Source organism: Panthera leo, chromosome D4 (genome assembly GCF_018350215.1).
Source record: "Panthera leo isolate Ple1 chromosome D4, P.leo_Ple1_pat1.1, whole genome shotgun sequence".
NCBI classification, from domain to species: Eukaryota; Metazoa; Chordata; class Mammalia; order Carnivora; family Felidae; genus Panthera; species Panthera leo.
In genome coordinates, this window is record NC_056691.1 from 80,750,554 (window position 1) to 80,776,792 (window position 26,239).

The following is a 26,239-nucleotide window of genomic DNA, read 5'->3' on the forward strand; positions in this document are numbered from 1 at the left end:
TCTAACCAGGGCTCGTTCGTTGCCCCTCTACTGTTAGAAAGCACAGCATGGTTCACAGGGTGGGCCGCAGAATCCAAAGTACTGTTATTTATGTTGTGTTTTAAATAGTTGGGTTGTTTTTTGTTTGTTTTCAGAGTATAACAGTCATCCATGCTCTTTGCAGACATTTTGAGGACGTATAAAAGAATCGAAATCATTTGTCACCCACAGCTCAGGGATAAAGACCACTATGTTTTGGTTTCTTATCTATAGTTATGAAGTTAGGATCACATTGCATATAGTGTAAATCCTTCTTTTCACACTTTAAGTTACATCCAGAGTATCTTTTTTTTTTTTTAACATTTTATTTATTTTTGAGACAGAGCATGAACGGGGGAGGGTCAGAGAGAGGGAGACACAGAATCGGAAACAGGCTCCAGGCTCTGAGCTGTCAGCACAGAGCCCGACGCGGGGCTTGAACTCACGGACCACGAGATCACGACCTGAGCCGAAGTCGGCCGCTTAACCGACTGAGCCACCCAGGCGCCCCACATCCAGAGTATCTTCCCGTGGCATTAAACACGTTTTCACGAAGGTGATTTCTCACGGATGTGAAATATTCGGTATTAAAGCCAAACCATAATTTAATTAGCCGCCCCCTTCAGTTGGCTATTGACTGTCTACATGGCCTATTTAAAAAAAAAATTTTATTTATTTAAGAGAGGGAGGTTGGGGGGTGGGGGCAGAGGCAGAGAGAATCCAAGCAGGTTCCACGCTCAGCACAAGGCCCGATGCGGGGCTCAAACTTACGAACCATGAGATCATGACCTGAGCTGAAATCAAGAGTCAGGCGCATGTCTGAAGCCATCCGGGTGCCCCAACATGGCCTGTCTGTGACTAAATGGAATGTGGTGATCGGTCCCTAAGTGAATGTGCTCCCTCTCCGAAACAGGACACATCACAGCTAGCCGCAGACTTGGAGGTCCTTCTGTGCAATGACGCCATCTATTTTTTGGCGTGTGGTCTAATGCATGCAACGTAAAAGGTGCCATTTTAATCACTTTAAAGCGCACAATTCAGTGGTATTTAGTACATTCACAGTGTTGTGTACGCATCACCTCTTATCTAGTTCCAGAACACTTCCATGGCAATGCCATTTCAGAGAAGAAACTTCAATCCCGGGCAGATAAGGCCACTACCATCAGTGGGTCCCTTAATTAGCAGATGGTCCAGGGTGGTGGCCTTTGCCTGGGTTGCTCTGGCGACGGGGACCCCGCCACCTCCAGGGGACCTCTTGGGCTGGGCAGGCTTTCCCGCTGATATGCATGTCACAGGAGGTCTCTCGCCAGCGTCCTCAGCCTGCCACAGGGTCTGCCCCAGAGCCGCGCAGATGGAGTGGGTTTTTTTTTTTTTTCTCCTTTACGTGAGCCCTTCACATTCTTTCAAGGGCTGCTGTGTTTACTGGCTGACTACCGCTTCCCTTCCTTCCTGAATCCCAATTAATATGCTCAAGATGACAAGGGCCTTCTAAGCCACAGATACAATTTTCATAGACTCAAAACCACAAATTTAGGGGGAAGTGTTTTACTCAACTGGAAGAAGGCCGTAAAGATGTAGCTGATACAGAAGAAGAGATAAAACAGTGAGAAATGGTATCTTTGCTTGAGCTAATTCCAATGATCACATCGAGAGCCAAGTTATCACAAATACTGTAAAATCCTCTTTTTACTTAATAGCATTTTAATGGAAACGGCGGGTTTATGAAATAAAAGTGACTGGTAAAGAAAACATAAATCCAGCTTACTAGTCCTTTGGGGTAATTTCTTTCTTTTTTTTTTTTTTATTGAATTTGGTATATCCTTGATTCATTAAAATTCTGGAATGTTTTATCTATTATCGCTTTTCAAATAAAATGGGATTCTTTTTTATTAAAACTCTTGTGAAAAACCACCTAACTCTTATTTTGTCTGCTATGTATTGGGGACCTACTGTACGTCAAGCATCGGGCCCAGCAACTTGCTTCTAGTACCTCATTTGTTTCTCATAACAAGTTTACGAGGTAGGCGGAAACTACGAGGTAGGTGCCATTTTACAGATTAAAACCCCAAGACCCAGAGAACCGGAATAATTGCCCAACCTCACAGATCAGTAGTGGAATCAGAATTCATACTTCGGACTATACCACTACACACTCCGTGCTTAGCTCACTGTATTGTTCTTGTGCCAATTGGATTTAAATCCAACCAAAGACTTTTTTCCTTAGGCAGACACTCCGTAACAGCCCCAGAAAGCAACCAAATCAGAAGGTAGATAAAGCAAGGTCAAATTCCAGTGTCGGAGAAAGTGCGCCAAGTCTCTCAGAGAAATAGTCACCATTTTTAGTTAAGCAGCCCTTCGATAATTTTATTTGTCCGAGGACTTCCCTGTCCCAGGGGCCTCGGTGAGGTGGACACAGTTCTTACCACCCCAGAAGCACGTGACCACGTTGCGGGAGGCGGGGGGGGGGAGACAAGACCCATCCATAAACAATGAGTGAGCTAGGCGGAATTGGCCAGTTGAACATGCAGAGTGGGACCTAGAACATATGGAAGGAGGTTGGTTTGCTGGGTAGTATGCATGAAGGGGAATGGGTGGGAATACGAGCAGGAAGCTGGTGGGGGTGTCTGGGTCTCATAGGATCTAGGAGGTCAGACAAGGGTGTTTGGGTTTGGTAGTGCGGGAGATCAGCAGTGGTGGATTTAGGGGAGGGGAGTGGCAAAACCAGAAGTGTGGTCAAGGTGAACGAGGCTGCCAGCAGCACGAGTCCTGAATCGAGGCAGGCGACTGGACGATGTTAGGAAGCTACTGGCATATTCCAGGTCAATCATTCTGAAAGCGTACGTCCCCGGCCAGCGGGATCAGCATCACCTGAGATCTTGTTAGGAATATGAATCCTTGGCCCTATCCCAGGCCTGTGGACTCAGAAACTTTTGTGAGTGGGCCAGGCAATCTGCGTAGCAAGCCTCGTGGGTGATTCCAAGGCAGGCTAAGATCTCAGGATCGCTGGTTCTAGGTGAAAGAGGGTGGATTTGGCAACGGCTTGACCATGGGGGTCAGAAAGGGAGAGAACACCCTGGATTGTGTTGCTGGGCAATCCGTGGGTTGGCAGGAGAGCCTCGTGGGCAGTGCTGGTGCTGCACCGAGGTAAGCAGGCTCCTTTCCCTGCCATTTGACCAAGACCTGTCCCCACAGTCTCTTGGGGATTTAACTGCGCCTTGTCATTCCTAAAGAGACTGCTAACCGCGTACCAAAGAAGCGCCTTAAATTAGCCCAGCAGCTAATTTAAAGAGCTGGAGGGTGAAGTCACTAAAAATAAACGGAACTACCACGTAGCCCAGCTCTGTCACTTGATGAATCTCTGCCATCGCAGGGCCCCATTTGCTTGATGGTGATGCGATGCTATTTGAACAGAAGGCAGTAGATGATAGAGCGGGCGAGGCAGGTGTTTCCAAATTGATGAGGCAAAGTACTCAGGGAGGGAACTCTGTCCGGTGCTCCAGTCCCTGTAAGGCCCAGGCTGGGCCTACCGGTCCCCCTCCGCGCAATGTTCTTCTGAGGGCTCACCTGGCCGCGGCCACCTCCCTGGATCACTTCTTTCCCCAGCATGGCGTGACAGGAACAGCAACAAACACAATGGTGACGATATCGGATATTGGCAGCACTTGCTATGTGCCAGGTACTGCAGTTTAAAACAAACTTAACCTTGATTCAATCCTACAAAGTAGGTGTTATTATTATGCCCATTTTACAGATGAGGAAACTGAGGTATGAAGATACAGTCTAATCCCGGTTAGAAACCCGGGTTAGAAACCCAGGCAGGTAGGTGCTAGCATCCTTGTTTCTAACCGGTGCACGACCCTCTTTCACACACGAGGAGTTGCCAGGCACTGAGTGCCCGAGAGTCAGGCGGGATACGGGTAACATCTCATTTGAGCCTGGCAATGATCCTATGACTTACGTACTATCAGTGGCCCCATTTTACTCAAGAGAAAAATTAGCTTCAGAGAGGTTACCTTACTTTGCAAAGGTCACTCAGCTATTACATGGCTGAGAGCGAGGATTTGAACCTGGGTCTGTTTGGGTTCAAAGCCCAGGCGCTCTCCACCCTGTCATGCTACAACTCATCGTAGTTACGCACCTTCTCTAGACACACGTTCTCCTCCCTGACGGTGGAGGGAAGTCTCTTACTTCTGGGATGTCATGCAGCCTGTGAGGGAGCGTGGCTGCGAGGGCACCCCGTCCAAGCCTAGCCCAGGACTACTGCATTGCTTAGGATCAAACACACAGCCTCCCTATGAAGCATCCAGACGGATCTGCTTGGGGGCTCGTAACTGACCTCAATGGGACGACGCAGGAGTAACCAGCACGTATCTGGATGGGGCTGGTCCCCGTTGCCGAACAAATGAATCCCTATTTTACCATTACAGGCTCACATGAGTCACCGATGCACGGCGTTTGTCGCGTATATGAATTGACAAGGGCCCCAGTGGCGACAGCAGCAGACCGGGTCTCAGTCACTGCTGGGAACGAGTTCCCAGAGCCCCCAGGCTGGGGTTGCCACAGGACCATCTTCCTGCCAGGCCCCGAGTTAACAAAAGGACAAACATGAGGACTTACTCCAGTGCCCCCATCCCCACAGACCCAGAGCGCATGCTATTTCAGAGCGGGAAGGGCCGTCAAGGGTCACGGGGCTCGGCCCTCTCATTTTCCGGATGAAGGAACTGACAGACCTCGCGATACGCTTCTTTCCTAACAGGGCTCTCTCTGCTCCGCCCTTCTGCACACAGCCAGCATCTTGCCGTCGTTCTTGCTCTCTTTGTCTTGGGCAGTTAGAGTCAATGAGGCACACTGTCACGTGGGCCAGGGAGGGGTGATGCCAGGCAGCTCCTCGCCATAGGGCGCCAGCCTGCTGCTCCCCTGGAGTCCCGGCTCTGCCCTCTGGAGCCGGGCGACCTCGGGCAAGTCATACAACCTCAAGGAAACCTTCAGCTTCCTCTTACAAAGAATGGGAATAATAATGGCACCTAACCTACCGGGCTGATGTAAATTACAGAGAAAGTGGATGCATCGTGCTTGGCACGGCGCCTCAGTACCTGTTAGCCGCTGTGATGATAATCACCAACTTGATCTCCTGCCATCATCTCCAGAGGCTCACTGTCTGGTCACCAGGCTCAGTGGGAGAGATCAGCACACATCTCTGGGAACTCCGGAGGCTATGGGGTTTCTTTAACCACTTTCTGACGGTTTGCTCTGCCCCCAGCTCACATTACTAGACACTAGACTGCCCTCCTGCTCTCTGAGCGGGAAATCTCACTGCAAGCCGCACCCGGCCTCTCGTCTCGCCCTAAATACATCCCCCGTATGAGTCTCATCTTCTCGGACCTCACTGGAAAACTGCCCCTCACCTGACACCCTGGTTCTCTACTAAGGATGACTAATGTCATAAAATAACGCACAAAGAAACGTCACAAAATCACTGCTGTTCCCCCCATAAAGAAAAAGTTAAACCGTGGAGTTAGCAGGGGCCCTGGCGGTCATTGCGCCTCATTTTTCTCTTGAATGATACAGGGAAGTCGAGGCAGACACTCGCTTGGGGTGAGGTGGCCAGCGAGAGGTGCTGGCAAAGGCAGACCCAGTTCTCCTGGCTTCCTGTCCAAAGCATTTAAAAAAGGAAGAAGGAAAGGGGACAACAACAACAACAACAACAACAAAAACCAAACCACCGCTAAACTGAAATGCCGGAGTGGCCAAAATTCTGATTCTGAATGAAAGGCTTCCGACCGTGGAGGCCACCCTGGCAGGCAGGGAGGAGAATTCTTCCTCCACACCCCCCTCCACCCCCCCCCACCCCCCGCCTCCACCAAAGGGCTGCATTGTCCCGTCTTTAACCCCACCAGGTGGTTGGCCACCATCTTTCTGTGGATGATTGGGCTAGTGCTCAACTTTTCACAGGAACCCGGAGAAGGATTTCCTGATTTTCATTGCGCCTGGCCCACACTGGCTGCCCCAGGCGCCCTCGACCGGGCCCTCCCTCCTCGTGAGCAGAGCACTGGCGTGGGGTGGGGGGCTACTTTGCCTACCTCACCTCCCCCTCTCCACGCTCTTCCCCTTCTTTGTAAACGTTCTTTCCGAAATTATCCACGCGAAAAAACTCGTCCTTCACATCTTAGACTTCGCATCGCCTTTTCCAAAAAGCTTTCCTCAGCCTTTGGAGCTGGAAGCAGCCATTCCTTTCCCTAAGACCTTCTGGACTCTCTGTACATCGTCATCATCCTCATGCTCATCCCAAGATGTAAGTATTGAGCGTTTCATCTCTACCCTGCCCAGAGCAGAGCCCACGGTCTGCATTCCTTTTGTCGCCATCATACCCAAATGGCTGTCGGTATGACTGTCTCTGACACCTGTCTCCTTCCCTAGACTGCGAGTCATGGGAGGGCGGGCCCTGCTGTCACTCACGTATGAATCTCTCTTCTGACACCGTTCTGGACACACAGTAGGTGCTCAAAACATCGGACGGCGAATACAGACGGGCATTGTTTCACTGAGTTCTTACAACAGTCTAATTAATTAGACGCAGTTATTAACTCGAGTTTACATCTGAGGATACTGAGGCGTGGGGAGGTTAAGTCAGCTGCCTAAGTGATGGGGCTGGGCCCGGAACCCGGGGTCACGTGTTTAACACCGCCACCGCCACACCCCTCCACATCCGTTGCCAGAATGCATCCCTTCTCTTTGTCCCTCCCAGCTATGGGAAGAGCCTGTCTGTCTACAGGAGGAGCCAAGATTTCCTGGTGGCAACGGCAAGGCACCATCTATGTGACGATTGTAATCAGTGGTTGTATTAGCCTCTGTTTTACCACCTCCAAAATTAGCAGAAAAGGCCAACTCGAGCTTTCATTGTCTAGTTCTGCTAATGAAGGGATCCTTTTAATTACACACTCAGCGCCTGTCTGCAACACAAAGCGTTTTAGTGTTTAAACACAGTTCTGCACCAAAGTATAGGCCTGTGTGAACACAGACGATAAGTGGGGGAAACCATGTGTAGAAGTTATCCTTTGCTTAGACTGTAATTCTTTTTGGCTTTCAATTTTATCCAAATGCAGCTCCTTTTTTGTGGTACTCCTAGTTCTCCTTTGTATACTGTATATGTGCCCGGTGAACACCAGGTACCCAGGGATTCAGTGGGCATATCCCAGGCCGAATATCCTTCCCCCTTAAATTTTGGATGAAATCTGCTTGATTGGTGGATTTCACCTGTCCCTGATTTGCCCTCAAGGGCCCTCCCCACCCAGGACTGCCTTACGGCTGGCTGGTCAACCCGCAGTGAGGGTGTTGAACACAAAACTATCTTCATTCGTGTCCCAGGGGCTCAAGGCGTGTGTATCCCACTTTTTGAGGCAGTCTTTGTGTGTGTCGTGCTGTTTGGGGTTTTCACTAACGTGAGTGAGGCCTTATGGGGCTGATCCCACAACCTTTCTCAGGCAAGGATGCCCAGAGTTTGTATTCCTACGTGGTCAGGGGGTAAGAGGGATAGCTCCTACTGAGCCCCTCCTATGGGCCAGGAACCCTTCTGTACGTTAATTACCCTGGTTAAGCCACACGAGACCTTAAGATAGAGATATTAAGATGGAGATATTCTGGAAGCAGAATGCCTGGGTTGGAATCCTGGCCCTGTTGCTCACTAGCTTGGTGGCTTTGGAAGAGTCTCTTAACATGCTCGTGCCTTGGTGTCTTTTCTGTGTAACGGGGATAATAATTCTACCTACGTCACAGCATCATTGTGAAAATGAAATGAGCTAATACATATACGTAGAGCATTTAGAACCATACCTGGCATGCAGTAAGCACTCAATAAGTGTTAGCTGTTACCAAGCTAAGCTCAGGTTACATGAAGTCCTCAAGGTCACCTGCCTCTAAATGGTCGCATCTGGTAATCTGGCTCTGACTCTCAAGACCTTGTTCTTTCTAGGCCTCCATCGGCGTTCTCCAGTGCCCAGGGGGCTCTCTGCTGACCCTCTGTGAGGACACTGCAGTCTGAGCCCTGGTGCAGCAGGGCGTGGCCTAGAGAAGGTCACTCTGGGTGCTCGATGCGCTCCTGGTCTCGGTACTGAGCGAGCTTCCACTGCCTTTCTGCTCCCACTGCTTCAAATGCACGGCTCTTCCTGGGGTTACCATGACCCTCCTGATCACCACCGACCTTCTCGGTCTTTCTCCAGTTCAGCTTCTTCATAGCATCTGATGACGCTTTGACCACGCTTTCTGGAACTCTCATTTCCTGGCTTCTGTGCCCATGCCCTGGTGGTTTTCTGTTCTCTGTCTTTTTTCCCTCCTGGTGGTAGAGTGTCCTTTAAGCCTCTGTCCTTGACCTGCTCCCTGCCCCCACCCCCCGACCCCGGGCTCCCTAGGCCCTCCCATTCACACCCACTGCCCCGATGCCTGTGCCCTGCTCCCTGCCAACCCCCCCCCCCCAACATCCAGGCCCCAATCCCGCACACCTTGCCGAGGTCACTTCAGGTGCCAACCCACCCACAAGCCCCCTCGTCCCTCCCACCAGATACACTCTCCTGTGGATTTCCCACAGCACCTCATTTGCTCCTCTCCTGTGCAATCAATCATCTTCTAAACTTATATTACAGCCGTGGAAGTCTGTGGCCTCTCTCCCCCATAGACTGTGAGTTTGCTGAAAATAGAACCCATTTTTGTTCCCCTAATAGTACTCTACATCTCATAGGCAATGCAAAAGAAAAGGCACGCTCGTAGATGACTGTGTAAGAAAAGCATTCTTTAAAACAAATAACGTGAAGAATTTGGTGTAATTTTGCCGTAGGCAAGAAAACGGGGGGGGGGGTGACCTTTGTGTGTCATTTGCAGCTTCAGGTCCTAGAAAGCCATTTTTTTTGTTGTTTTGTTTTGCTTTAAGGGTAATAGTGCAACAATAAGAATTTATGGCAATAAGAATAACAGCCATCCTGGCTCCACTCACTTCCTACCCGTATGGCCTTGGGGAAGTTGTGTTAGGCTCGGTCTCTGTTTCTCTTCTGTAAAATGGTGATGGACTACAGCAACCCCCTCACAGAGGTGTGGAGGCATTCAGTAGGGTGACAGGAAACAAAAGGCTAGCGTCCTGGCTGCAGCACAGTGAGTGCGAACGAAATGTCAAACAAAAATCAGGGACTTCCGGTCAGCTGAAGCCCAGCCAGGAAGAATTAACTGCCTCCTCCAGTCCGTACGTAGCATTCCATCCCTCCAAGAACTTCGGTCCTCACAAAATGAGATTTTTTTTTTTTTTTTTTTTTTACACAACACGGCTAATAAATTAGGCATATGCATATTAGCAACCAGGTCCAGAGAGAAAGCCTAACTTTTTTCTCCACGCCATTTGAATTCCCCTAACATAGAGTTGTTGTCAAAATCCATTAAAGTATTAATTTCTCTTGTCACTGCACAATTCCCCAAGCAGACATCCAGACTGTGTGCAGTGGTGTTTCTCGCAGAAGTACTAAATGTTTAGTTATCATGGCACATTTTTTAGATGATGCCTCCCTGATAGCTCGAGAGAGACTGCATAGGTTCAAGTACAAGGTTAAGGCAGGGTGGCAGGACGGCAACAGTTGTGGGGATTACACATCAAGCGGGCCTGGGGCTGAGCTCTAGCACTGCCACTTACCAGCTGAGTGGCCTCGGGGAAGGTACTTAACCTCTCTGAGTATCGGTTTCTTCATTTGCAAAATGGTGACAATAATACTAAACACACAGGGGGTTGGTGAGAAGCAAATGGAATACCAAATGTAAAGAACCCCGTAGAATGCCAGACAGATCGCTGGTCCTCAGTGTAAGACAGCTTAAAAATCCCACAGATGTGGAGACGTGCAGACTGGGGTCTAGAGGCTGCTGCGCCCACTTGCCAGCCACCCCCTGAGGGGCAGCCTTAAGGAGCAGTGTGCTTTTTGTGACACAACATCCCGGACACGGCACACGGACACTTCTTTCACAGTGGTTTCTCCGGGCGCCCGTTCAAATGAGTTAAATATCCTCAATTGACCAGCTCACCTGGCGGAAGTGAAAGGTTTCTGTGCCAAGAGGAATGGGGCGGGCGCCCCGCACCCCAAAAAAGAAAACAAGAGAAAGCCTATCTTTTAGTTTCCCTGCTAACAAGCACCTCCTGGAGCTGAAGTCAGAGCTGGCCTCTTCCTTGGTTGTCATGGCAACGTCACTGACCTACCCCTTCCTGCAAATCCCTATGAGATGGGGAGGGGGACACGTGGGAGGGGGGAGTCCAGGCGAGCGCAGCCAGGGGGACACGTGGGAGGGGGGGGTCCAGGGTGCACAGCCAGGGGGACATGTGGGAGGGAGGATCCAGGGTGCACGGTCAGGGGGACACATGGGGGGGGGGTCCAGGGTGCACGGCCAGGGGGACACGTGGGAGGGGGGTCCAGGGTGCATGGCCAGGGGGACACGTGGGAGGGGGGGTCCAGGGTGCACGGCCAGGGGGACACTTGGGGGGAGTCCAGGGTACATGGCCAGGGGGACACGTGGGGGGGGGGTCCAGGTGAGCGTACATTGAACAGAAGCACTGTGAGTGGTACCCTCAGCTGTTTTTCTGAAACATGAAAACCCTGGCAGAAGTGTACCCGTTGCCCAGGGAACGGGGAAATTCAAGTTGTTGCTGTAGTTCCTTTGGTGATCATGGATAGACGTGGAGCCCGGCAGAAGGCCCGTTCCAACCCGGTGAATGAACAGTTCTTGCTTCTTCAGCCATGGCGCAGAGACGGGGAGACCCCCGGGCGCCTCTCCTGCCAGGCTCAGTGTCTGGGAAAAGGTGGCTGATGCCGGTACCTATGGCCACTAGCTGTGGTTCAACCCCTAACGTATGGAGTAATTTCCCATCTGGCATCTATTGCCACCAGAGCAACCGCTTGGGAAGAAACAAGCATATGCCCATTTTACAGGTGAGAAAATTGAGTGCTGTGACCACGAAGCCCATTTTACAGGTGAGAAAATTGAGTGCTGTGACCACGAAGCAGTGAGCACCGACACTTTCACTCGTCTTTGCTCGCTTGCTCTCTGCCCCCTGAGAAGCTTAATCTGTGATAGCGCTTGAATTTGCCAAACAGATTCAGTTCTTTCCCTTACTCTTAAGCTCTGGGGCGCTTTTAAAAGTCACCTTCCAAGTCCAGCACTTGCCAGTGAAATCCACCCAGGTGTCCCGCTTGCATCCAAGCTGAGCACGATTTGTTCCCCGGCCCCCCAACAAACCTGCTTCTTGCCATTTCCACCCGTGCTGTTTTTGGCAGCTCCTTCCGCTAAGTGAGCCAAGCTCAAAACCCCAAAGTCAGCTTTGGCTTCTCCATCTTCCTCACCTGGGTTCCTGGGGACCTGTACACAATCCCTTTTCTATTCAGAGGCTCTGATTCAAAGCTTCTGGGGAGTGGGAGCAGGGAGCACGGTGCTTAACCGCAGAGGCTGCGGGGTCAGGGCGTCTGGGATCTTGCTGACTCCATGCCTGTGGGCTAAGCGCCTTCTCTCATCTGATCCTCACCACAGCCGTGTGAGGCTATTATTATTCTTAATATGATTCCCATTCTCGGCATAAGGCATCTTCCTCTGAGACATGAGTGCAGTGACATAATTTGCCCAAGGTCATAAGGATCGGCTGGACACAAGAGCCTCATTCATAACCAACACGCAAAGCTCCTTCCCATGTAGCTGTAGTTTCATAAGAGCAGGGCCCGTTGCCCACGTTTTGCATCACAGAGTCTGAGGGGTGAGGACCTGACGGAGGGTCTGAGCTCAGAGCCAGCCAGCCCAGGTTTACCTCCCACTCTGACACTTTCTCATTGTGTGACTTTGGGGAAACAACCAGAAAATACCTAGAGGTCTGTAGCTTGCTGAATAGTGGCCCTAACCCCTAGAATCTGGCAATGTGATTTCATCTGGAAAAGGTCTTTACAGGTGTAATCACATTAAGGCTCTCGAAAGGAGACTATCCCGGATTTCGACTAGGCCCTCAATCTAGGGACAGGTGTCCTGAGAAGAGAAAGGCGGGACGAGATCTGACACAGACACAGGCGGAGAAGAGGCCGTGTGGAGACGAGGCAGAGATTGGAGTGACACGGCCACAGGCCAGCAAAGGCGGGGAGCCACCACAAGCTGGCAGGGGTGAGGGCGAGTCGCCCCGGGGGGGTCTCGGGAGGGTGGGAGCGCGGCCCGGCTGACGCTGTCCAGCCTCAGAACACGAGAGAACGCCTGTCTGTTGCTTGAGGCCAACAGGTGAGTTGTTTCGGCAGCCCTGGGACACCAACCCAAGGTCTTTGTTTCTGAACTGGGCAACCCCACCAGTAACCGTGAGATAATGTGACTGAGAGCAGCCGGAACGGTCGTGGGTACACAGTAGGCCTTCGGTAAATGTTAGTGGAACCGAATTAAGATATCCTGAGTCATTACCTTGGAAAACTTCTCCCCAGGACACACCTGGCTGACTGAATTCTGTCTAGAGTATCAAGCTTGTAAAATGTTTTAACTTCAGAACCCAAGAGCCAGAAGGAAGAACCACGGGGAGGACCTCCTCGGAGCCCAGGTGTGGAGGATGAACGAGAAGCCAGCAGGGATGTCTGTGTCCTTGCAAGGCTGGTAACTAAGTGCTGGCCCTTCTCCAGCTCTGATGAGCCTGTCACGGTGGATTTCACAAAACATCTGTTTCGGGAACAAGCCTGTTGTTTCAGGCAAGCTCTAGAGATAATAGTATGTTTTTCCTATACGCAGCAGTGACATGTTCACTGAAGCTGAATATTTCTAAATGTGACCAATTTCTTAAGTGGCAGGAGCCCATCAAACTCTTCAAGAACTTGGACGGCATGTGGGCAGCCCGGGCCGTTTCCTTGGCGGCCACAGATCGGAAGCAACATTTGCTCTGGCTTGTAGGGGAGCGCTTGGGGAGCAGGCAGGGGGAGTGGGTAGGGTGTTCTCAGAAATGCGTCCCTCTAAAGGTTATCTTAATTCTGCAAGGGAGTCAGGTCCCTTGGCCTCATGCATATGGATGCAGCAGTAGTTGAATGATAACGTGCAATTTTTCTTCCTCACGTTAATTGGCTTGGGTTGGCTACCGAGTGTTTGACGAGGAGACGCTATGCCGGCGCACAGACCGATGATCCCCGGGACCCAACCGCAGCTTTGCTGGATTTGACTCACTTCTGGCCCAAGATAAGAACGCACGGGTGCGGCATCCCATGTGAAATGAGCAGACCGTGCCTTGGCATGAGATAGACGAAGCAGCAGAAGGCAGAGCAGCAGTCAGGGAGGCGCAGGGACACTTTCCCTGTTGCCCCACAGGCAAAGGGGAAATGAGGATTCACGAGATCTCCAAGTAGCTTGTCCTCTCCTCCTTTGTCCTCGGGGTAGGAATCTGATCCGAGGAGAGGGGCTCCCGCCCCTTGAGTGGGCAGATGAAGGCCAGAACGCACCTGCCCTCACAGGCCACCTCTTCCTGTCCTGGCTGCTTTGCGCCTTGGGAGTCAGGCCTGAACGATGTGGGGGTACCCAGGCAGCGCCAGCCCACAGCGGGGGTCTGGAGCGAGCCATGCCCCATTCCCATTAGTCTGCTTTAGCCTTGGCCTCCAGAACCTACTCCAGGTCTCTGCATTCCGGGCTCTGCATGGCCCCAGTGTCCTCCCTCTTCTCACCATCTTGAGGCTGGAGTCCCAGCGTGCCATGGGGTCAAGCCCCTCCTGGCTGACCGCTAAGCCCCCAAGGCCAGGTCTGTACAGCACAGAAGGCGGTGACTCTTGTCCAGCTTCCCCTGAACACCCTATGCCCCACAGACTGCTTCCAGAGAGAGAGAGAGAGAGAGAGAAAGAGAGAGAGAGAGAGACGGGGCAACACAACCAATGCAGTTAGAAAGGAAAGAGCTTCAAGTCACAGGGACGGGGCGTGGTCCTCCTCCCGTATGTAGACTCGGACCGAGCTCTGGCGACAGGGAGTGGTTTGTCCAAGGTTTCCTGGCGCTTGGGCTTTACAGGTCAGGAAGAGTCCAGGTTTCCCATTTCCCAGTGCAGTTTGCTGTGACAATATCCTTGCCACTTCTTTCGGCTAATATCAATCAGCTCTGTGCAGACAGGGCCGCTGTCTGTCTCGTTTCTGACTCTCTGGCAGCAGCAGCAGCTTGGGACCGGGCCAAGCAGGAGCTCCATAACTGTTATTCAGACTTGGCTGAAGAGATCTCCTTTGTAAAACAAATCAGATGCAGACCTGTTCCCGAAGCCAACACAAAGGTGTCATTTCAGGATTCTACAGACACCTCAACTACCAGAAGGGAGGGCTGTATCTGCCTATAAAACGGTGCGGAAGTAGAGAAGAATGCGAAATTTACTTGTCGCGTCACTGGGTTGATTTGTTCCCTGCGTAACTATGATCTTGTGTCCGTACAGGATCAGCCGCTGTTTATCAGGGACTGTGGCATCCAGGCCCTGCCCTGGGGACCCTGAACACAGGTCCTATTTAGTCTTGCCCTCATCTCTGCCAGGTAGAAATTATTGGGCCCACTTTACAAGTGGCTTGCCCAAAGCCACACAGCCCGCAACCGCTAGGGCATGGATTCTAGTTAGGTCTGTGCTGTTTTACCAAAGTCAGGGAGTTCTGACGTAAGAAAGAGCAATGCTATGCAATGATGTGTAATGATAATTTACTTGGTGCCAGGCAAGTGATGGGTGTGAACCCATCTAATTCTCACAGCAACCCCACGAAGGGTCATCTCCACCTTGCAGGTGAGGAAAAATGGGCCCAGAGATGCCAAGTCACTTTGCCAGGGGATCCCAGCCAGTCTGGAACCCAGGGAAGAGTGAGAGGTGGGGAGACCTCAGAATAAGAGGCAGGAATACAAGAGGGCCTCTGGGGCTGGGCTGGACTTGATAGTCATGTGACTTCGAGTAAATTACTTAAAACGAATTGTAAAACATTTTCACAAAGCAGACATAACATAAACTTTACCGTTTTAGTCATTTTTTAAGGGTACCGTTCAGGGCTATTAAGTACATTCATACTGTTGTGCAACACTCACCACCATCCACGTCCAGAACTTTTCCACATTCCCAGATGGAAACTCTGTGTCTGTTAAACATGAACTCCCCATTCCCCGCATCCCCAGCCCCGGCAACCATCATTCTACTTCCTGTCTCTATGAATTTGACCACTTTAGGAACCTCCCGTGAGTAAGTGGAACCATATAGTATTTGTCCTTTTGTGTCCGGTTTATTTCATGTAGCACAATGTCCTCAAAGTTCATCCATGCTGTGGCAGGTGTCAGAACCTCCTTCCTTTTAAAGGCTGAATAATATTCCTTTGTGTGCATATACATCTTGTCTTCCGTCCCTGCATGGTCACTTGGGCTGCTGCCACCTGCTGGCTGTTGTGAGCAGTGCAGGTATGAACATGGGTGCCCTTGGACAAAACGCTTTTGAGCTCATCAATTTCTGCTCCCAAAACTGAGCCGCCAGCTTTGCTCGCGACTCAGAGAAGATATTTAACACCCACACAGTGCCTGGGTCAGAAACCAGACAGAAGAGAGTAACTCCCAAACCCCACAAGTAGCCCAGTCTTGTTCCTCTGTCACCTCGGTCCACCCACTTCTCTCCATCTCCACTGCTGCTCCCCAGAATCTAAACTGCCATCACCTGTCACTTCAATGGTGGGTCACCTGAATTTCAATAGCCCCATCACGAGTCTGCCTGCTTCCAGCTTCTCCTTCCAACACATCTTCCATATCATAGCCGTGGCCCTGAACCCGTCCCTGGCTCTCCCACTCACTTCTTTCCAGTGCTTGTGGAAACGTCCCCTTCCCCGACAGACCTCCCCTGGCCACTCTGCTTACAGCTGTGACGCCCACTCCTCGCCAGCCTCTGAGTGCCCGCCTTGCTCCGTTCTTCACCACAGCCGTGCTGCCATTCATCAGAGCATAGATTTTACTCGTTTACTTAGCTGATGTCTGTCTCCTGCCCTCTTACCACCCCCAACCCCAATAAAGAATGTGAGTTTCACAAAGGCAGACATTTGTGGTGGTTCTGTTCACCACTGGCTCCTCAGTCCCGGCACACAGTAGGCCCTCACTGAATATTGGCCAAGTGCGTGAATGCATGAATGACTGACTCCCCTCTACCTGCAAGGTCACTGGCCCAGTCAAGTCCTTTCACGTGCCGGCTCTGTCCCCTCCAGCCCCTGTCCTTCCACATCCCCATGTGAACTCCAGCCAGCCCACAAAGCTCTCCAAGTCCTTCCGCTGTATACTCACCCTGGGGCCTTTGCACGTGCTGTGGCCTCTGCCTGGAATGTCATTGCCCCCACCTTGCCCTGCCCTTCTGCGGGTGTGGGTGACCCCTTCACTGTGCTTCACAACGCTACTTTTCTCTCTTTTCTGAAGACTTTTCCACACTGTACTATGACTGCCCATGTGCTTATCTCTAGCTGTTTCTAAACTGCCAGTTCCACGGGGGCTGGATCATCTTGTTCGCTCTCAGATTCTCGGGGCGCTGAGCATGCTGTCGAGGCACAGAAAATGTCAAGGGAGAAAGGGAGCCAAGCTCTTGAGTCTCCGCTGCCTCCCCTGCGGAGCGATGGCAAAGCTGATCCTGCAGGGCACCAAGGAGTGGACACAGCGTGCGGTCTGTGTGACATCTGCCACCGTGCCCGGCATTGGGCAGGCATTTCACACCCGACGCTGACGTAACGGAGGCTTCGCATGCACTGGCGGAGGACCTGCTGTTTTCACTGTTCTAGAAGCCACCAGCTGATGTCCTGCCATCATTTGTCACCTCTGGGGGCCACACCGATTAAGTGTCAGCCCCAGAGAGAATTCCTGTCCTTCCCTGTCCTAGCCATCCCATTTTGGCAGCTTGCCCGCTGAGTAGAGAAAACCTCCGAGTCCGCTCTCTTCTCAGAACCAACTGTGTTTATTATCAGCATGTCACGGAATTGAGAATGTCCAGGGATTCCAGGGACCAGCGGTGCTGATCTCTCATTTTACACCTAGGACACAGGTTTAGAGAGGTCTTCTGACTTGCTCACGGCTATGCAGCTAGTTCGGGACCTCATTTTCTCTTTCCTTTTGGCAGAAGTTTAATTCTGTTTGGTTGAAACTGTGGGGACCCTGAGGAATTTGGTAGGTTAGTCCAAAACTCTCACTTGGGCTGACCCAGTGAGACCAGTATTTTCACTGTGCCATGAGTGAAGAGAGGGGACACGTTTAACTTCTGTGACCTGCCAACTAACAGCATCGAGTCAGTTTTAGGTGTTGGGAAACTCTTGTCCCAGGGACCTTGTCTACTCTCCAAACAGAAGAAATAGAAGGGACTATTGACCCTCTCACTCTATCCCCCTAGACAACTGGCCGCCACCAGTGAAGGGATGGTGATGTCCCGCCCTGACCGCCACCACTCTCCTTGGACAGCTCCTCCATGGAGAACACCTCTGCCTGCCCGAAACTGCGCTTCCCTTTCTAGGGGCACAGGATCTTTGCTCAGACTGCTTTTGGGGGGGAAGAAGCGGGAGCAGGGTGGGGGGGTCTGGCACTCAGGCATTGGCAGAAGGATCAGGGAGGCAAGGGAGGGGTGGCCTGGTTGGAAGTGAACCCAGAACTCCCTCTCACTTAGAGGGAGTCATCAGCCGCCTCCAACAGGCTAATTCACAACCCCTGGTCCCAGAGGAAATCATTATGCCTAATTATTATTATTAGGCATAATGACTAATTAGTAAAAATAGCTACCATTTACCGAGTGCCAACTTATGCCTGGTACTTAATGCATATTATTTCTCTTTTCCTATTTTACACTTCTTTATTTTCTATTTTCCTAATTATCAAGTCAATATAGGTTCATGGAAAAAAATATTTAAAGATACCAAAAAAGCAGAAAAAGGGGGTAAAATTCACCCTTTGTTTCACCATCCACCTTCAGCCACTGCTAACGTACTGGAGTTTTCTTTCCAGGATTTCATCTGTCTTTCCGTTTCTCTTTTTCGTTGTGTGTGTGCACACAGTATGTGAGATTTACCACAGCTGTGATCACATTTCCCCCCCGCCCCCAAATCACTTCTAACTCCCACAGTGATCCTGTGAGTTGGGCACCATTATCTCCATTTCACAGATCAGGAACCCGAGGCTCAGAGAAGATAAGTAATTTGTCCAAAGTCGCACAGCTTTCAAAGGGTTGGACGGGAATTCCTATCAAGCCTTTCTGCTGCTGAAACCTGTCTCCCCACCCCCCACCAACTCTGCCGTGTTGCTTCCCACACACTAAGGGAGAATCGGGGTCAGTTCTAACTACATCTCTGCTTCTGCGACCCCGTTCGCCTGCCCGTGCCCGCCGGACCACACTCTAGTAGGAGTTTTCGAGGCACAGAAACCGAGAGGCATAGCCACAGGTGTAGGAGATGTAGACGAGTTTAGCTACGTCGACTCCACTGGCCAGTACCTGACTACGGGAAGCTGTGATGAAGGCATTCTGTCAGAAACCGGAGGGAATCTGTGTTTTCTGTCCGTATAGATATCTGGAAAGCTGAAATCAGAAAGCATAATGAACTACTGTTTGCAAGCTGGTGGGCACAAGACAAACGCAAGTAACTTCTACAGGGCAGCTGAGAGATGCTCAGGATGCCTCCGGCAGGGCCTGCAAAGGGCCTGGACACCACAAACACCCCGGAGGGGAGGGGGCCGTGAGAACCCGGGTTCCACATTTCCTCAAATGGTTGGAACAAAGCCCGAGGGCACAGGCGTCTCTAAGTTGGCACCGAGCGTGATAAGCGGGCAAGATAAACGTGTGGCCCTTCCTACGTGTCGAGCACGGGGCAGAGGGGATGTGAGACGAGTAAGACAGTGCCCCTGCCTGCACGGGCTGCCAACTGGCGCAGGGAGACACCTAGAGAAAGAGAGTTCCATTACGATGCGGTAAGTGCCGAGACATAGCTACAGAAACCCTTTTTGTTCAAAAAGCCGCCAGGAAGGGGATTCGTGACTGAGAAGACGCTGTGTGACGAAGGGCAGGAACGACCTGATTAAAGCCTGTTCCCAAAATGCTACGTTCAGACCGACATACAACAATAAAGGCAGAGAACGAAAGACTACATCTTATCTTTATCTTATCTCTCTCAAATTTAGGAACGGTAAGTTGCCACACTTGGTCCCTTGATATTTTCCAGGATCTTCCTCCCTCGCAGTGTGAACAAGATGTCTAGAGTATGTTTTGCTTTGCTGCAGACAACGTTCACCTTGAGCCTTATTTCTGCACGCATGGGCGCGCGCGTGTGTGTGTGCACACGTGTGTGTGTGTGTGTGTGTGTGTGTGTGTGTGTTCCACCATCTGAAGGTTCGGTCATCTCTAACCTAATAACCAGGAGCTGTTGACTCTACCTTCTGGATCCTGCCAGAGCCACAGGATGCTGTGAATGTGCACGGCTTGGAACGTTCCCACCTTCCGTTAGGGGCTCAGATCCAGAGGTATTTCCTAACATCCACCCCTGCTAGTGCTGGGGGCCTCAGCCCTGCTTCCTGACTCCTGGAGGAGCCACCACCCCATCGGCCCACCTCCCCCTGGGACCCGCTCTCCTCTTGACAAATGGGGGAGGTCAGTTCTGAAGCCCCAGGCGCTGCCCCCTCAGCTCCCTAGCTCACTCACCCTCCTCTGTTCTGCCTTTCCTTCTCCCCCTTCCTTGCTCACTGCCCAGACCCTCTTGTTCTAATTATTCCCGACAGGAGTGACTCACGCTTCTCAGATGTAGGAACAGAAATGTTGTGGCTGCACTGAAAGGTATGCGGAAGGAAATCAGCAGACGCCTGAACTTCGGCCAGGGGGACGAGCAAGGATGACCGCACAGGCCCCAGTGCAGGAGGAGCGGGGAGCCCCTCCTCTGCCCTTCTGGAAGAGGCCGAGGCATCCAGCTTGGGTTCAAATCCCAACTCTGCCTCCTGGATGCTGGGGGACATTGGGCAAGTCACTTGGCTTGTCTGATCCTTTCTTTTCTCATCCTTTAAATGAGGATAATATCTCTCTTGCAAGTTGTTGTAAAGATTGTGATATTTTATATAAACATAAGTATACATATATATGAGATTATATATACATATTTTTTATAAGTCATTTCAAAGCGTCCACTTTACACACACGCGTGCACACACACACATACATGCACACACACCCCCCCTAGGTTTAAACAGTGGCTGGCACAGGGCACTCCCCCACCTCTCTGGGCTGGCCGTGTCTACACTTCATAAATCTGTCACACAGAACAAATGCACCGGTATAATAGAGAGTATCAGATAAATGTAAAGTATTTAAAGAAAATACTGAGGTGTATTTTTTCGTCTGTGCTTTGAACGGAGTAATATTTATCCTGTCATTTTACAGCTAGGGGCTTGCTGGTTTTCCCAGCACAGCTCAGGGATACCAAATATAACGTGGGTTAAATATACAGGCCGACTTGGCTTCACACACTGTGTATGAAAATGAAACATAAACGGCTCGGATTCCCACATTCCTGACGGAGCCATCTTTGGAAACAGCATTTTCTCTTTGAAGAAAGTACTAGCAACTAAAAATGTTCCCATGTTTAATAATGATCGTCAAAGGGACATGGACAACGTCTTGTCTTTTATACATTATTACGCATTTAGTATACAGTTCATCTGGAGCGACACCAGCCAGCCCCTCGCAGCTGGAGACCCGCAGAGCCCTGACCCTCTGCCAACCGGCTCAGTACCGTCCACACCTGGGGCCAGTCCCAGCCCGGCAGGTGGAAGCTCAATGGTCTTCACCCCGGCATCGTTCTTTCTGCTCTAAGCCTGGAATCCTCGTGCTTAAGAGGAAACTCAGATTCTAGCAGCTACCAACCCCTTATGGAGATGGTCAATTCCATCCAATGGGGTTCCTGCCTCAGTGCCCGTTTGGTATTCTAGGAGTTTCCCACTAGGACAACACCCTGACCATTACCCCCCTGCCCGTGCCAAGTCCTCGCCTGCTGCCTCTTCTTCCAGGACAGCAGTGGCCATTCTTCTGGCCACTTTGTGCCATCTGGGTCCAGCTGTGAATGACCTGAGCTCATGAAACCATGAGGCCACCAGCAACTAGTTGACCTGTTGACTGGCACCTGGCCTCCCATGCTCCTCCTGCCATCATGGCAGCTATGGACCCAGGCGAGTCCAAGCTGTGGTTGGTCACGCTCTTCCACTCTGAAGAGCTCTGCGACTGTTCTGCGTCATGTTGCCCAAGCCCTCAAACCTCAGAATGTGCTGGCCTGTGCTGTCCATTCCTACCCAGCGGTCCCCTCTAACATTGCTGGTTTTAATGCTGTAATATCACATTTCCTGATACACGCAAATGTATATACACACACAAATATAAAAACATAGGTGAGATCACACAACTCTCAACCATCATCTCACTGTCAGAAATGATCACTGTTAATATTCTGGTAAATTCCCTTCTACTCTTATGCACATGATTTTGTCACATAGTTGAAATCATACTATACACAAAATTTTGTGGCCTAATTTTTATTTGGCGTTGTGTTATAAGCACATATCTGCCATGTCACCAAAATTATTTATGGAAATCTTTTTTTTTTTAATGTTTATCTTGAGAGAGAGAAAGAGACAGAGGATGAGCAAGGGAGGGGCAGAGAGGGAGAGGGAGTCACAGAATCTGAAGCAGGTTCCAGGCTCCGAGCTGTTAACACAGAGCCTGACGCGGAGCTCGAACTCATGAATCGTGAGATCAGGACCTGAGCTGAAGTTGGATGCTCAACCAGCTGAGCCACCCAGGCGCCCCTTATAGAAATCTTTCATGACCGAGTGACTTCCCTCAAGCTAATGGCTATTTCAATTGTTTCTGATTTTTCACTACTTGGATATACATATTTAGACAATACATCTCTCTCATAATTTTGGATTATATCTTTGGTATAAATTCCCAGAAGTGAAATTTCTCAGTCAACAGGTATTAACATTTTTAAGGCCCTTGTTCTATAATCTTGCTTTAGTCCATGACCTTCTAAATTGCTAGGGAATGAAATCATAGTCACCAGTTCAAAGCTTTTCTATCTATAATCTTTTGGTTGCCATGAACTTAACTATTGAAATCACAATAAAATAGGGTGACACACTTTTCTATTAATTTCAACACAAATATGGGTTTAAAAATATTTCACATAGGAGTGTGTGGAACTAGAAGTAATGAGATTAAGCAATATTTTCAAGTGACCCACAGTTTCTTTCCTACTAATAAGAAATAGTCATTGAGATTTGTATCTCTAATTATTTTTTAGATTCTTCTCCTCACAGCTATGAATCTGAATCTGAGTCAGCACCCTAAACAGCCAGAATTGGAAACAGCGAACTCTATTTTTGAGTTTCTTATGTAGAATGTGAACTTGGGATGAGCTGCTCAGAATTCATTTATGTAATAATTTTTTTTTTGAAATATCTGTCTTCTCTGTGAACCCTCCCATGATTTCTCCAGGAAAAATTAACTACCCTTCCTCCCATAGCTCATCGCTAGTGCCTCATTTAACACTTGCTATGGTCTTCATCATATTTGACTTATTTGTTCAACTTGCCCATCGGCTGGGAGCTCCTAGAAGGAACAACCTAGTGTGATTCCCAAGACGTAGCAGAAAGACCAACATACAATAGGCATGCATAAACAGGATGAGGATCCATTTTCAATTTGCCAGGGAGCATGTGGATTCTGCCTTGCTCGGAATCTGGTGCATAGATGGATCCGAAAGAAGGAACGGAAGGAGGTCCATTGCCAGCTCGGAGGCTGTCCACAGAGCAGTAGTCAGAAAACGAGAAAAAATACCAGAAAAAAAAATGTCTGTGGTTCCAAAATGAGAGAAGACCCCATTATTTCACAGATATTTATGGATTACTTCCCAGGTAGTAGGATGGTGTTAGATGATGGAATCCAGAGAGGGAGAGGAAGCTCCTTCTGCCTTCCCAGAGCTCAAGGGGAAATAACAGTGGAGGTTGGTTGCCGTGGTCCTACTAAAAGGTTATCCACGGATGAGGGAGAGGACATGTGCAAAACCGGGATAGACTAAGAGATAGTTTGGTCCTACATTCATCAAAGACCACCACCTTCAGTCAGTTATCTGCAGATCATTCAAGATTCTTCCAAACAATCACCACGCTGTGTCTAGAACATCCGCTCACTATTTCCATGTGGTAGCAAACTTTAAGGATGGGCAAGCCCTTTGAAATCTGCTAAATCTTACTACAAATTTCTCTAGGAAGTCTTACATAGAAGCTGGTTGGCCATGAAAAATCTATTACTTCTAACCAAATGGATATTTTAAAATATGTTATATATAATTGGGAGAAAAATGTCTAAGGCCTAAGGGTAAAGATTCATTAAGACAAAGCACAGAGGGGTGGGAAGCTTGGGAGTAAGACAGCCAGGAATAAAATTCCTGGGCTGCTGGTTCTTGGTCCTATCACCTTAACAAAATGCTTAACCTTTCTGGGGATCAGCATTTTCATCTGTAAAATAGGGATGATGATACCTATGTCCTACAGAAGGAAGGAAGAAAAGTGGGAGTACGAAGAAGAGGGCTGTCCATGCAGGTGAGGCACGGACATCTAGCACCCAAACATAAGGCAGGTGCATTGCTTAAGAGAAAGGAGAATTCTGGTGAGACCAGCTGTCAGGTGACTTGGATTCCAGTCCCAGATTCTCCCACAGTAGCCACGAGACCCAGAGAATTCCATTCCCTCTAACAACCTCCATTTTCCCATCTGTAACATGAAAAGGTTGGAGGAGGCGACCTTATGGCTCCTTCAGGTTCTGACAGTTAAGCAGACCCTTTGTTTCTCTCTTCTAGAGTGTGTGAGGTGTTGGGGCACCTGGGTGGCTCAGTCATTTGAGGGCCTGACTCTTGATTTCAGGCTCAGGTTGTGATCCCAGGGTCTTGGGATCGAGCCCCACATGGGGCTCTGAGCTGAGCATGGAGCCTGCTTGGGATTCTCTCTCTCTCTCTCTCTCTCTCTCTCTCTCTCTCACTTTCTTCCTCCCCAACTCATGCATGCACATGAACTCTCTCTCTCTCTCAAAAATAGAAAGAAAGAAAGAAAGAAAGAAAGAAAGAAAGAAAGAAAGAGAAAGAAAGAGAAGGAGGAAGGGAGGGAGGGAGGAAGAAAGAGAGTGTGGGGCAGGGGACAATCCCCAGCTAAGAGCATTGCCAACCCAGCCATCAGGACTGACCCACCTGCAGACTGCCTTGTCTCCAGGTTGGAGACTGCCCGTCCAACTCACCACACAGAGTAATTAATTACTACTTGTGAAAGATCCCACCACGTGCTGGTGTTTCATGAGCAATGAAGAGAGACCCATCTCCCATTTTGACAGTGCTGCACTGAACATTCATAAAATATTGAAGTAACTAATGAAGTCGTTTTTCATTTCAATGGTGGTTGTCTCTACTTATCTCTACATTTGTGTGTCCATCCAGCCACAGATTTCTTCAACTAGTCAGAGCGCCTATTATGGGGAACAGACATGCAGACGTGTTGCTTGTCCTCGGCTGGGGCTCCAGGCCCGTCCCCTTGGTACGTAGGTGGCCGTGTTCTCCCTGGGTCTCCACACTGTCCCCTCTCTGTGTGGCCCTGTGTCCAAATTTCCTCTCCTTGTGAGGACAGCGGTCCTATAGGATTAGGGCCCACCCTAATGACCTCATTTTAACTTGATTATCTCTATAAAGACCCCATCTCCAAATAATTTGGTCATATTTTGAGTCACCAGGGGTTAAGATTTCAATCCATACATTTTGAGAATGACGTTATTAAGCCAAAAAAGGGAGTCAACTTATTCATTCATTTGTTTGTGCATTCATTCTTCCAACCCTAATCGAGTCCCTACTATGTGCCAGGCATTGCACTGGGTACTGGCGATCCAAAGGCAGTCTTAGCACAGAGGAGTTCAATTTGGCAGAAGCATCACCCACACAGACAGGTCACTGAGTGTGGCATACATGTGAAGCATGAGGTGGGCACAGGGACAGAGCAGCTCTCTGCTCCCCGGAGGGTTCAGGGCCACTTCCAAGGCTTCCGTGAGGTAGCCAAGAGATGAAAGGCTTGGGTAGAGCCTTCAGGTGGCAGGGAGAGAGAGAGAGAGAGAGAGAGAGAGAGAGAGAGAGAATTATTCCTGGATCTCATGCAGAGGACACGGCATGTGTGAACAAACAGGAGCTTGGCAGGAAGGGCATAATTCTGGAACTCAAGAAATGGGGACGGAGCCTAGGGCAGTGTTTGCAGCAAGAGAGGAGAGATTTAGGGTAAAGACTGATGTGGTAATTCTCATGCAAAAACCATGTAGTCGAGAAATCTCTCCCCTGTCCAAACCCAGACACCCAAGCACTTCCTCTCTCTGTTTAAAACACTACTAAGAACTAGGAGGCGAGAGAGAAGCCCTCTCTCTCAGAGAAGCTCAAATGCAGATCCCAAAGTTCATGCCCTGAAGTTTATGTCTGTGAGTGAGGCCAGCCTCTTGCGGCATCACTCTACCCCTATATACTCTTACTCTGCACACAATGCTGACAACTTGGTGAGCTCATCTTCAGACCATCACATAGCACAGTACAGCCAGCAAATAGAAGGGACGCCACAGGATGCCACAGCCATGCAATGTGCAGCGTAGGAAGTGACAGCCTGAAGGCAGAGGAGGAGGTAGAAACCCCTTCAGACCTCTTCCGGGGCACCGATACATCGCAGAACAATTTAAAACCAGTTTGCCGAATCATCATTCAATTAAAAAGCCAAATTCACTGAAATGTATTTGAGAAGCCAAGATACCCAGCAAGACTGAAAGGGTTGGGTGTTTAAAGGGTTAAACACAGACCACTTAGAAAACCAAGGACTCCAACTCCCCAGGGGTGCCCAATAGCCCCAGACCCACAGGACCTGCTTGAGGCAAATGAGTGCTCATGGGCTGGGCTCCCTCCGTGTTTTCTGTTGGAAGGGGCTTCAGGAATCACTTGGGCCAAAGTCTCCCTTTAGGCCCAAGAAAACGAGGCTCAGCGTGGGGCAAGGACTTGCCTGGAACCGCCCAGCAAGAGCAGAGAGCTTGAGCTGCAACTGTCTTCTCTTGACCCTGCCTCCTAGGGCTTTAGGGAAACGCCAGGTGAGGGCATTTGGGGCAGCTCCGCAAAGCAGGACCCAGGAGGACTCTGAATCCCGGAGATGTTCTGGGCT

General features: G+C 50.1%; 1 protein-coding gene and 1 long non-coding RNA gene across 6 annotated transcripts in view; one reads left to right on the forward strand and one right to left on the reverse strand.

The window, feature by feature from the left end:
- TTLL11 (tubulin tyrosine ligase like 11) overlaps positions 1-26,239 on the reverse strand; it is a 237,215-nt gene that overhangs the window by 42,927 nt on the left and 168,049 nt on the right. For 4 of the 5 annotated variants that reach the window (XM_042912020.1, XM_042912023.1, XM_042912022.1 and 1 more), the window contains one exon: positions 18,474-18,557. The exons of the other annotated variant lie outside the window; for it this stretch is intronic. In XM_042912020.1, coding sequence (XP_042767954.1) covers positions 18,474-18,557 — 84 coding nt within the window. The remainder of the gene's footprint in view (positions 1-18,473; positions 18,558-26,239) is intronic. 5 annotated transcript variants of the gene reach the window in all.
- LOC122204498 lies at positions 18,100-19,926 on the forward strand. Its single transcript, XR_006195695.1, has 3 exons — positions 18,100-19,161; positions 19,393-19,495; positions 19,751-19,926. It is a non-coding gene; the product is annotated as an uncharacterized LOC122204498 (long non-coding RNA).